The 13159-nt window shown below is 39.1% G+C and overlaps 2 protein-coding genes across 2 annotated transcripts in view; both read left to right on the top strand.

Moving 5' to 3' along the window:
• parp14 (poly (ADP-ribose) polymerase family, member 14) overlaps positions 1-2145 on the top strand; it is a 31034-nt gene extending 28889 nt beyond the window's left edge. Inside the window, exon 17 of the mRNA XM_018235606.2 lies at positions 515-2145. Within this exon, the coding sequence (XP_018091095.1) occupies positions 515-804 (290 nt within the window). The 3' untranslated portion in view covers positions 805-2145. The remainder of the gene's footprint in view (positions 1-514) is intronic.
• A 4222-nt stretch (positions 2146-6367) lies between these two features.
• Positions 6368-13159, top strand: part of LOC108701244 (protein mono-ADP-ribosyltransferase PARP14) — a 33864-nt gene continuing 27072 nt past the window's right edge. The window contains exons 1-5 of the mRNA XM_018235607.2: positions 6368-6629; positions 9456-9721; positions 9851-9884; positions 11503-11721; positions 12611-12847. Of these exons, the coding sequence (XP_018091096.1) occupies positions 6437-6629; positions 9456-9721; positions 9851-9884; positions 11503-11721; positions 12611-12847 (949 nt within the window). The 5' untranslated portion in view covers positions 6368-6436. The remainder of the gene's footprint in view (positions 6630-9455; positions 9722-9850; positions 9885-11502; positions 11722-12610; positions 12848-13159) is intronic.

A 13159-nucleotide genomic window follows, 5' to 3' on the forward strand; every position in this document is an offset into this window, starting at 1 on the left:
TAAGGGTCAGAACCTTGACTCAGACTGCAGCGACTCAGACTGCAGTCACCTTTTGTAACTTTAAAGAACCAAATTTCTGTTTTTTATAATGGAAATTGGTCTATTCAAGTGGAACAAGCGCACTAGGATCTCTGCACCATTGATGCGCCCCCCCTATGACTCCCTCCGATGCTAAAGAAACACTATTGTATCACTTTGCTTCTCTATACGAACTGATGTATATAATGTGCATCAAATATTAATAATTCAGAGCACTCAGCGCTTCCAATTCCCCTCACCCTTGGGAAAAAAGGGTCATTTACTTTAGACACATCACAATGCATGGTCTGTGTATGTGGCTCTAGTTGCTATTTGTTTTTCCAACTAAATTCACAGAAACCTCATTTAGGAACACAACATAGGTATAATAACTTACCTTGCAAAGCTGGGATTTACCATACCATACAGAGATGATGAGACAATTTCTCTATAAAGAACAGCAAACTCATATTTTATTTCTCCTTTCTCTATACAGCGTCTATAATTGGGAATGGGACTTACTTTGCTGTTGATGCCAATTACTCTGCTGATGACACCTACTCCAAGCCTGACACAAGTGGCCATAAACACATGTACCTGGCGCGGGTCCTCACTGGCACCTTCACTACTGGGCAGAAAGACTTGATCGCTCCTCCACCTAAAACCCAATCAAACCCAACGGATCTGTATGACAGTGTAACAGATAATATGAACCAACCTTCAATGTTTGTCATATTTAACGATATCCAGGCTTATCCTGAGTATCTCATCACATTCACTAAATAGTCAACTATTGTGACCCAACACTTGTTGAGTAGTGAATCTTATCTTGTGCATTTTTCCTCTAAAGGAGAAATTAATGTCTTACACACCCGAACTTTAAAAGTTCCATGACCATGGTCAGGGAACTCCAAGGTGACTTCTAAAATCCTTATATTTCGCAACAGGCGGTACTTTATTTATTATAATATACAACTTGCAGTGAGTCGTGTGACCGAAAAGACATCACTAAACTCTGAATATATTCATGGCTCTTGTGTATTATAAATAAATGACATAGCTAAGCCCCCCAGTGTAATGATCAGTCCTGCTCTAAATCCATGGTGCCTTAAAGAGGACCTGTCACCCTAATAAATATTTTCAAATTCTTTTCCATCATGTTAGTTGAGCAAAATAAACTTTACTTACACTGTATTTGTTATTTGCATTTTGTTTCCTTCTGTCTTGGAATTAAATAATCACAGCAAGCAGACAGCTGCCATTTTGTGGACAAAGTTATTAAGGGAAATTATGTATAACCCCAAAATCAGAATGGGGGACCTAATGTCCATGTGCAGTGCCCTACACAATTATAGAGCCTGAGGAGGGAAGGGGGAATGTGAGGAGAGCAGTGACATCTAGGAAGTGCAGAATGGAAAGTGAAAGTAATTGACTGCCCCTCCTCTATGCCACGGGCATAGAGGCGGGGCAGGTAATATTTGATTGATAGTTTAGATATTTAAACACCTTTATAACAGGTATGGATGTTTTAATGAAAAAAGATTTTGGGGTTCCATATTTAATTTGCAAAGGACTTTCATTATGCAGCTTTTTATGTGTAGGTGACAGGTCCACTTTAACTCTGAAAAGAAATCATCCTGCCTTTCCCTCCTCCCTGTGATCATTTAGCTTGGCACATGCACAGCAGCCGACCCCGTCTGAAACTCAGTCAGCAGGAGGGATGTCTGTGAGTTTTATGTGCTCCAAAAGAGAGAAAGCAAGGAAATCCAGAGGAGAACAACAAAATGGAGATAGGGATCAGTAATGGTCAAGAGAGTATTCCAACTTCAGCTCCAACATGAATTTTTTGCAAGCATGAAATAAGAGAATCAAGTTGTGATTAATGCGTGTTTGAACTCTGGTGCTTTGATTTGTGTGAGTAAGGCAAGGGGTGACCTGCCATTGTGCAGCTTTAGCTTATAATCCTGGCTCCTGGTTGTCACACTGTCTACATGTAGTCTGGTTATACAGTGCACCACATAGTCCTACAGTAGTACAATTTTGGGCCAGGACTCCACAGTGAGAAATTATGTGCACAGCACTGCATAAAAACATTAGTTATACATAAATAAAGATTTTTCAAAAGTACTGCTGTTGTCCCTTTATTGGAAACCAACTTCATATGACAACGCACTGATGGAGGGCTCCTCAGAGTTTCCATCGGCATTGATTTTCTGTTAATGTCATGTGCATGATTGCCGCCTACTAATACCTGCACTGATGGAACACCAAATGTGTCTGATTCTACTGCAACTGATGTGTTTTGGAAAAGCTAATTTTAGTGCCTTGAGGGCTGCCCTACAGAGCATTGATTGGGGCATTAGGTTTTCAGCTAAAAACACAGAACAGAAATGGTTGTCCTTTAAAATGATATTAAATCATTACTGTTCTCAATTTATTCCCTTAAGGACTAAACGTAGAAGCTCTAAGAATCATCCTGTGTGGCTTAATACAAAAGTAAAGAAGCTAATGGGAAAGAAGAGAAAGGCATTTAAAAACTACAAATCTGTAGGGACAGAAGCTGCATTTAATGAATATAAACACTGTAATAAATGTTGTAAATCAGCAATCCGGAAGGCTAAGAAAAGAAATGAAGAGTTAATTGCGGTGGAGGTGAAAACTAACCCTAAAAAGTTTTTTAAATATATTAATAGTAAAAAGATGCAGGTTGAGAGTGTTGCTCCATTAAATAATGGTACCAGTATGGTTGTGTAAAAGAAACGGATCCGCACACACACCAATTAGTGCAGTCGGGGATTATCCCCTTTTATTCAGCCACCAAACATCAACGTTTCGGGGGGAACACCCACCCTTCATCAGGATACAATTATTTGTGCAGTCACCCATTTAAACCCAACTTCCCACGCCTTCTTTTCCCATCATGCAATTTGCCATAAAAATTAACCCTTATGTGGGATACAGGAAATTCGACCTATATGTTACATACAATAAAGCAATCAATTTGGTACGACAGTCCACAAAATGATCTTTTTCTTTCTCAAAGTGCCCATGTGCAATAATTATTATAAAATATGGTATCAAAACATTATTTTAAACAACTTTTTCTAAAAAACCACATACATTAAACACCAATTGCAAAAATCCATGTGTTGTATTATAATACCTTACTGCCCTTGGGATTTTCTAATAACCCTTAATATTATATGTGATCATTCAGCAGTTCTTATCTGTAAGAAATGAATAAAAACATGCAAGAAGGTTAAAAACAGTTTTTCTCTCATAAGTGAGTGTTATGAGTGTTTTTAGCTGCCAAATACAATATAATACAACACATGGATTTTTGTAATGTATGTGGTTTTTTAGAAAAAGTTGTTTAAAATAATGTTTTGATACCATATTTTATAATAATTATTGCACATGGGCACTTTGAGAAAGAAAAAGATCATTTTGTGGACTGTCGTACCAAATTGATTGCTTTATTGTATGTAACATATAGGTCGAATTTCCTGTATCCCACATAAGGGTTAATTTTTATGGCAAATTGCATGATGGGAAAAGAAGGCGTGGGAAGTTGGGTTTAAATGGGTGACTGCACAAATAATTGTGTCCTGATGAAGGGTGAAGGGTGGGTCCCCCCCCCCCCCCGAAACGCGGGTCCCCCCCCCCCCGAAACGTTGATGTTTGGTGGCTGAATAAAAGGGGATAATCCCCGACTGCACTAATCGGTGTGTGTGCGGATCCGTTTCTTTTACACATTGGTTGCTAAGGGACCCGGCCGGGTCAACGGAAGGAACGCACCACCAGCTTGCAGGATTGGTGAACTACAGGTGTGCGGTAGGATAATTACATTGTAACCAGTATGGTTGTAACAGATACAGAAAAGGCAAATGTGTTAGATCAGTTCTTTTCTTCAGTGTATACAATAGAGGAGTCTGGGTTCACAGGCTCACTTAATAACTGCATGAATGGTTCAGCTCAATCTAGTCAGTGGCTGACTCAGGATATGATTCAAAAATACAACTTAATGTAAACAAGGCTCCAGGGCCTGATGGCATACACCCCTGGGTTCTAAGAGAGCTTAGTTCAGTTTTAGACCAGCCCTTATTTCTGATTTTCTCAGATTTACTGTCATCTGGTATGGTGCCTATGGATTGGAGAAAAGCTGATGTTGTTCCAATATTTAAAAAGGGATTACGATCTCAGCCTGGCAATTATAGGCCAGTAAGCTTGACATCTGTGGTGGGCAAATTATTTGAAGGCTTGTTAAGGGATCACATTCAAAATTGTCCTAATGAATGGCATTATGAGCAACAATCAGCATGGCTTTATGAAGGATAGGTAATGTCAGACAAATTTGATTGCATTTTATGATGAGGTAAGTAAGATTCTGGACAGTGGGGGGGCAGTAGATGTGATCTATTTGGATTTTGCCAAAGCGTTTGATACTGTGCCCCACAAACGACTGCTTTCTAAACTAAGGTCTGTTGCGCTTAATGAAGTCGTTTGCACGTGGATAGGAAACTGGCTACAGGATCGGGTACAGAGGGTGGTTGTTAATGGGACATTCTCTACTTGGAGTAAGGTTCTTAGTGGGGTCCCCCAGGGCTCAGTATTGGGTCCACTTTTATTTAACTTGTTCATTAATGACTTAAGGGAGGGTGTTGTAAGTAATGTATCAGTGTTTGCAGATGACACAAAATTATCCAGCCCAATTAATTCCATCCAGGATGTGGCATCCTTGCAACATGATCTTGACAAACTGGCAATCTGGGCAGCTAAGTGGCAAATGAGATTCAATGTTGATAAATGTAAAGTCATGCACCTGGGATGTAAAAATATCCAAGCCACTTATACCCTTAATGGGACTGCACTAGGCAAATCCATTATGGAAAAGGACCTTGGAGTCCTTGTAGATGATAAACTTGGCTGTAGCAAGCAATGCCAGTCAGCAGCATCAAGGGCAAATTAGGTTTCGAGCTGTATTAAAAGGGGCATAGAGTCAAGGGAGGAGGGGGTCATTCTTCCACTGTATAGAGCACTTGTAAGGCCCCATCTAGAATATGCCGTACAGTTTTGGTCTCCATCACTCAAACAGGACATTATTGTATTAGAGAGGGTACAGAGAAGGGCAACTAAGCTGGTTAAAGGTATTGAAAATCTTAGCTATGAGGAAAGACTGGCCAAATTGGTGGTGTTCATGCTGGAGAAGAGGCGCTTAAGGGGTGATATGATAACTACAGTATGTATAAATATATAAGGGGATCATATAATAATCTCTCTAATGCTTTGTTTACCAGTACGTCTTTCCAGCTGACACAAGGTCACCCATTCCGATTAGAAGAAAAGAGGTTCTGCCTAAATATTCGGAAGGGGTTTTTTACAGTGAGAGCTGTGAAGATGTGGAATTCTCTCCCTGAATCAGTGGTACAGACTGATACATTAGATAGCTTTAAGAAGGGGTTGGATAGCTTTTTAGCAAGTAAGGGAATGCAGGGTTATGGGAAATAGCTCATAGTCCAAGTTGATCCAGGGACTAGCCCGATTGCCATTTTGGAGTCAGGAAGGAATTTTTCCCCCTCTAAGGCAAATTGGAGAGGCTTCAGATGGTTTTTTTTTTGCCTTCCTCTGGATCAACTGGCAGGTAGGTAGTTAATAATAAAAAAAAAAAAAGGTTGAACGCGATGGACATGTGTCTTTTTTCAACCTTACTTACTATGTTACTATGTTACGATGTACCCATTAGTAAATCAGCCAAGTAACGAAATGATGTCACGCTGGCAAATTTTCGCTAGCAGTATGATGTATGTGACCAAAATGAATGTGTAATTAATGCTTACTGGAAGCAAAGCCAGATACTGGGTTTATTTAATGTTTTTAGCAAATTTAAGGTATTAAATTCCAGATTTTGGATAGATCCCTTATCTGGAAACCCCCAGGTACTGACTGAGCATTCTGGATAGCAGGTCCCATACCTGTACTTTAATATTTTCAGTAGCTACTCATTGCTGAAAATTACACAGCTTGTCATCCACAAAAAAATCTCCAGATCCCTCTTAAATAAGGAACTACTTCACATACTAACTCGCATTTATATTATTTCTAACAAAGTACTTTACATTTATCACAGTTGAACCTCATTTTCCAGTTTGCTGCCCAGTATTCCAATTTAGTCAAATCCCTCTGCAAAGTGGCAGCATCCTGCATGGAACTTTTAGTTCTGCACAATATAGTATCATCAGCAAAAACAGACAGTACTTCTAATTCTGCTACAAAAAGAGGTGTCAGTTATTTGCCAGCTTCAGAAGAAATGAAAGTGAAAATTGGTTCCTCATAATTGTTTTGTGCATAACATATTTCTTTCAAACGCTGCTCAGAGTTAGACCTGCACAGCCACATAGAGCCCAACGCTGCTCTTAGTATGGGGGAAACAAGTACATACCAGTTCTCTGTGGTCCTCCAGTGGGATCTGGGGACAGAGAAACTGAAGAAGCTGAAGAGCAAGCTGCTTGTGTATTTCCAGAGCAAGAGCAAGTCTTATGGAGGCGAGTGTGTGATCAAGGATCTTAATTGCACCCAGGGATATGTCCTCATCCACTTCAGCCAAGAAGCAGGTAAGATTGGGAGGTATAGGATATATCCTCATCCACTTCAGCCAAGAAACAGGTAGGATTGGGGTTGCAGGGATATGTTCTCATTTAAAAACTTGTGGATAACAATTCTGAGCTGAGAGCAGAAATGGTTTCCGCTGGGAAAAAAATAAACATTTTTATGTATAATCAGTGTGGCATGATGTTAAGATTTATATGGGAGGGGGAGGTTTCTTTGGGTGTTCAAATAGGGACAATTACATACAGTCTGCATATACTGGGGCCCCACAGAGCAGGGGGATCAAAAGCATTATAGGCTAGATGAACAAGGTAAAATTGCAAAATGATGACAATATCTTGATACAACAGCAAGATTGGGTTAGTGCTATAAGACCAGAGCATTAGGACAAGATAAAGAGAGTGGGACAATATGGAGACAGTAGGGCAAGATGGAGACAGTAGGGCAAGATGTAGAAAAAATGATTAGATGGAGACAATAGGTCAAGATGGAGACAGTACGGCAAGATAACAAAAAACAAAAGGCAATACGTATGTTCACACAAGCGCTATTCATTGCACTCATGGGTGGATACAGCCCCTTTAAAGGGATCATGTCATCAGAAAACATGTTTTTTTCAAACGCATCAGTTAATAGTGCTACTCCAGCAGAATTCTGCACTGAAATCCATTTCTCAAAAGAGCAAACAGATTTTTTTTATATTCAATTTTGAAATCTGACATGGGGCTAGACATTTTGTCAATATCCCAGCTGCCCCTGGTCATGTGACTTGTGTCTGCACTTTAGGAGAGAAATGCTTTCTGGCAGGCTGCTGTTTTTCCTTCTCAATGTAACTGAATGTGTCTCAGTGGGACATGGGTTTTTACTATTGAGTGTTGTTCTTAGAGCTACCAAGCAGCTGTTATCTTGAGTTAGGGAGCTGCTATTTGGTTACCTTCCCATTGTTCTTTTGTTTGGCTCCTGGGGGGGAAAGGGAAGGGGGTGATATCACTCCAACTTGCAGTACAGCAGTAAAGAGTGATTGAAGTTTATCAGAGCACAAGTCACATGACTTGGGGCAGCTGGGAAATTGACAATATGTCTAGCCCCATGTCAGATTTCAAAATTGAATATTAAAAAATCTGTTTGTTCTTTTGAGAAATGGATTTCAGTGCAGAATTCTGCTGGAGCAGCACTATTAACTGATTCATTTTGAAAAAAAAATTTTTTCCCATGACAGTATCCCTTTAATTTACTAACCATTGAACATTGCAGTCAGGCACAAAGATTCGATTCTGTCATGTCACTTTAAAAGAAAAAAAGGAAAACTCAGACAATGTGAATTTGGGTTTTCCCGCCAATTCAGGCACAAGTAAATTATTTAACAGCCTGTGGTGTTGAGGGTAATAAAAAACGCGCTGAACTGGAAAAACCCTCATTGTTGAGCAAGTTCCTTTCTACTTGTTGCCCGCGGGGTGGGGCAGAGACTTTACTTGAGGGGCCCAGAGCCCTAAATTCTGCACCTTTGGCAAAATGGCCTGTCAGCTGTTATACTACAATTCCCATTACACCCCATTACCCTTGTCTGTCAGCAGATGTTTGTGAGTGATTCTTTAGACACAAGCATTATGCAGCCCATAGTGGGAACCTTGAGATTCCCACCACAAGTACAAAGTGCATGTTTAGGTGCAAGTACCTTTACTGAATGCCATCAATAAGCATGAGCGTTTCGTCCATTTTTGCCTGACTGCAATTGCAGCTGTGATTATAAAAAATCAGAGATCAGAATCTTGCTACTCTTTTCTTTCCTTCAGTTCTGTCAATTTCCTAAAAAATAATAAATATTATTACATTTAATGAATTTTCAGTTCATGAGTGTATAAACAGGACACACTTGATATTCTGCAACATATGAACTGTAATACCAAAAATAGTGATGGGCAAATTTGCGAAAAAATTCTCGAACAAATTTGCAACAGAATGCGCAACATTTTTTCTCGCTCCAAATTAATGAAAGGAAATGGGATTTTTTTCTAGTGGCAACTTTTTTGTCTTTGCAACTTTTTCTTTCAAATGCATTAAAGTCCATGGCCGTTTTTCCATATGGCGACTTTTTTGTCGAAAAGCATTCAAGTCAATGGGCATTTTTTCTTATTGACACTTTTCTGTCACGGCAAATTTTTGCAGCAGTTTAGAGAAAAAAATTGCAGATGGCAAAATGTGGAATTTCGCAGAGAATCCTTAACTGGTGAAAAACTCGCTCATCGCTAAGCAAAAAAGTTGTTTATTTAATCACCTGCAAGAAATGCATTATGATGACAGCCAGACTGCTAACAAAACGCATTCAAGAGCACGTATCTGATAAAAGGTCACACGGAAATAAATGTAGCAAAACATGTTTTAGTTTGCTCTGACTATGACCTGAAATACATGTTTCTGTTTACTGTAAAGGAGGCACATTTCCTCAACAAAAAGAAGTGAAGTGGATCTTTGACTCATGCGCCAAACAACGTTATAGTTTGAATTTAGAATTTGACGAATCTTGTTATTTTGAGAGTTTTTGTATTTTGCACATTGTGCTTTGGATTTATTCAATCCCCAGCTTTTTCCCATTGGGTAAATGACTGTGACCTGTGATTGATCAATGTAAATTACATACAGTGTACATAAATTGTACATACATATTGCATGTACATATATACATATTGTATGGACCTTTTTTTAAATTCATATAATGGCTACTAAAGATCAGGCCGTAATGACCACTAAAGATCAGACCTAGTTGTGCTACATTGTTTCATTGTATTTAATTCTGAATTCATGGAATATTTCTATTGTTGATTCCATCCCAGTGCGAGATCGAGTTCTCCAGAAACAAACCCATGAGTTGAATTTACCTGATGGACAAAAGTTAAAGCTGAATATCAGTTTGCAAGAGGCTGGGGAACTAAATGATGTAAGTTCACCAAAGGACACCAAGGACACCAAAGCAAAGGAACCTAAAGCCAAAAAGGCTCGGGTTAAGGAATCTCCAGCCAAAGAACTGGCATCTTCAGTCAAAGAACCACCAATTAAGGAAACCTCAGCCAAAAAGACTCTAGCCCAGGAATATCCACCTGTGAGTATTTACACATGCAAAATATTACAGTACTTCCTAATGGAAAGGTGATATTGTTTCAGATCAACCAATGCATGGAACTACAACCTTCACCTCCCCTTTACTTAATCTCATATTTGTGTTTTGCAGGGATCCAAAGACACAGATTTTCAGCAGGAACCAGGTAATGAGAGCTTGGGTCAGAGTAATGTCTTATTTTACTGTCTAAACATACAGTTTGTCCAAAGCAAATTCTTCCCAAGTTTTACACTGTGCCAAGTAAAATAGGGTAAGGCCTTTCACTGCATTGACAAGTAAGACTTTACCTTGTGCCCTAAATGTAATTTTCTCTACTGCTGACTTTATCTATCTCATTTGGTCCAGCCTAAGAATCAGCTCCTTCTGATAAATTGTTCTCTTACACACTTAAGACAAAACATGACTACCTCAGGTCATTTCTACTTAAGTCTGTCTGTTGAGTGTCATGGACACACTAATTCCCAAAAACCAAAGACGCTTCACAGTGTCTAAATAATACCCTTCAGTTTATTTATCTCATTAGGTAGTGCCCAGCAATTCATGGTTCTCTCGCACATTACAAGACAAAATAATATGAAAATTTCAACGCTAAACCATTATTCCTCCTCCACTAAACTTTATAGTTACCATTATACATTCAGGCTGGTAGTGTTGAAGCATCTGCCAGTTTAATTTTAGAGCCAATTACACCACTCCAACCAACACTTAGCATTGCACATAATGATGTTGGGTTTACTTGCCTCTGATCATATAAATAATATATATATAAACGCCTCACTCTGTTTAAATAGTTTTCGTGCTAGCATTTCTGGAGACAGTTTGGAGCAGTGAGTTTTCCAACTGAGAACATTGCATTTAGCATTTTTTTTTTTTGACCCCTTCAGGCTTAAAGGAGAACTATATACTGAACTCATTACACCAGCCTAGATGTTTAGCATCCCTGTAATGGTAAAGACCCAGGCCTTCAAAGTATTGCATAGTAGCAACCCATCTTGGACCTTGTTAGGCTATTCTGTGATTGTCAGTGGCACTGCCCATGCTCAGTATGTTCTGGGCTGCTGTTAAATAACTAAGCTTAAGTCTGTCACAGAAGCCGATGCCACAGGGCTGATTATTAAATGCTTATGCAAATTTAACTGGTTTCTGAGTCTCTGTGTAATGTGAATCTGAATTAATTACTTATCAGCCTTGTATTGTGTTATACTGTATATATAATGTATATCAGGATTCGGACCCTAAGCTCAGGTAAGTTACAGCAGCCCAGAGCATGTGCTGTGAATCAGCAGAACACAAAATCAAAGTTACTAGAGGCACCTTTCAAGGCACAAATTCTCCCTGCTAAAGGGCAGTGGTTGCATTGAGCTGGTACAGAAACCCAAAGCATAACATGTGCATTTCTAACCTATATCTAATGCTTTAGTTTCCTTTAAATGGCTCCTGGCATTCCAGTACATCAGGGAAAATGGACCAGGATTTCATAATAAACCTTTACCAATAAGGATTGCTATCATTTGTTCCTGTTGGGATTGAGGCCAAAACCAGTATTCTGCCTCTCCTATCCCAGTGATTATGGAGTGGGATGAAAGTTTTTGAGTTCAAAAATCCCAGAGGAATGGTGACACGAATATCAGTTTTAGGAGGAGGGTAGGGATGAGCACAAAAAAATTACTTTCTTTCTAAACAGAGAGATTGGAAGTAAGAACTTGGCAACAGGAAACACTAAGGAGTTGCAACTTAGTTTCTATATTGTTTGTTAATAATAGGTTGTGCAGCACCAGATGTAAAAACAGAGACAGCAAATAGTATGGGACATGGCACCCCTAACACCGTAGTTCTGATTGAGAATCTCCAAGAATCCTGCACTGCTGAAATATTAAACCTCCTGGTGGAAAATATCAGTAATAAAGCCGAGGGCCAAGAGTTTTATGTGGAAATGATTCCTGAGATCCAATCTGCTGTGGTCACTTTTACATGTGATATAGGTAAGTACCAGCACGTTATCCGCAGTTTTTATCTGTCTAGTAACAGAGTCCTGCTGTGGGTCAAGTACCCTGCTGTGGGTCAGGTACCCCATGGCATTTGCAGCACAATGGATGGCAGCAGCTAGCTAAGAAGTAGAGTATGGGGGGGCTGGGTGGCAGCAGCTAGCTAAGGAATGGAACATTTTAACATTTCGATCAATTTTTTCAACAGAACCCTTGCATAATGACATGTTGATGTATACAATGACATTATTTTCTTGTTTCAGGAGTGAACACCGGGTAGCAGGTCAGGTTATGGGTAAAGCTACTTGCAGTGTAATTGGGTGGCATCTAGGTGTGAACCCTAGAAGGTATATAGACTGAACCAATTATCAACCAATGGCCCACCATAAAGTAACATACTGTAGTAAGTTAGGTTGAAACCTCCTTCAAGTTCAACCTTTTAAGTCTATATATAACCTGCCTAACTGCTAGTTGAGGTAAATGGCACCTTGTGTGAAATACAACAGTGGGAGTTGTTGATCTGGTGTGGTGTCCTGCATCCCATTAGTTAGTCGAAGCATTGCAAATGTTTCAGGGATATCAAATAATTTCAGTATTATAGGAGATAAAGCAAGTAGCCAATTAAAGCACTGCCTAATAGAATGTTCCACGTGGTCCAATTTTTATATAAATTATCCTAAAATGATACTGAAAAATTGAGCAAAGGCACTTCTTTCAGACACATGTATCTGTCAATGAGTCAGCCAATTACATTTACAATTAGTAACTGGTTTATATTATGTATATACTAGACACTTGTATTATATGAATCTATTCTGTTGTCCTCTTTATCAAAGATAATTATTCCATTAGTAAAAAGACTTAATAAATCTCTAACATTTTACAGATATCCCCAGTTTTATTGTGAAACTCACCAGAAACCGGAGATATAAAAAGATGAAATTAACAGTGAAGGCTCTGGAGGAAACCAAAAGTATCCGGGTAGAGAATCTGCCACCCAACAAATCTGATGATCATCTGGTGTTTTACTTTGAGAACTCGCGGTATGGAGGGGGGGAAGTACAGGAGGTGGAGTTATTACCAGAAGAGAATGCGGCAATAGTAACATTCAGTAATATAGAAGGTAACCACCATATGATGAATTATATATCTTCTGGCATTATCTCCCAGTTAACACTTCTATCTGTTTCGAATATCTGTGAGCTAGTAACAATGCTTGGAAAAACTTTAGGTTACTTGGTACATCAAGTGTACAATAAATTGCCAATTTAGAGGTCATGTAAATAAGGGATAATATAATGTAAATAAGGGATATAAAATATATGTATGAGTTCCACACAGGGTTAGTTCCACATTCACTAATAAAATTCCTGTCATACCTAGGGTCATGTATAGAAATGTTGAATAGGAAAGGACCAGAGACCAAAATATTGAA

Source organism: Xenopus laevis, chromosome 9_10L (assembly GCF_017654675.1).
Source record: "Xenopus laevis strain J_2021 chromosome 9_10L, Xenopus_laevis_v10.1, whole genome shotgun sequence".
Lineage (NCBI taxonomy): Eukaryota > Metazoa > Chordata > Amphibia > Anura > Pipidae > Xenopus > Xenopus laevis.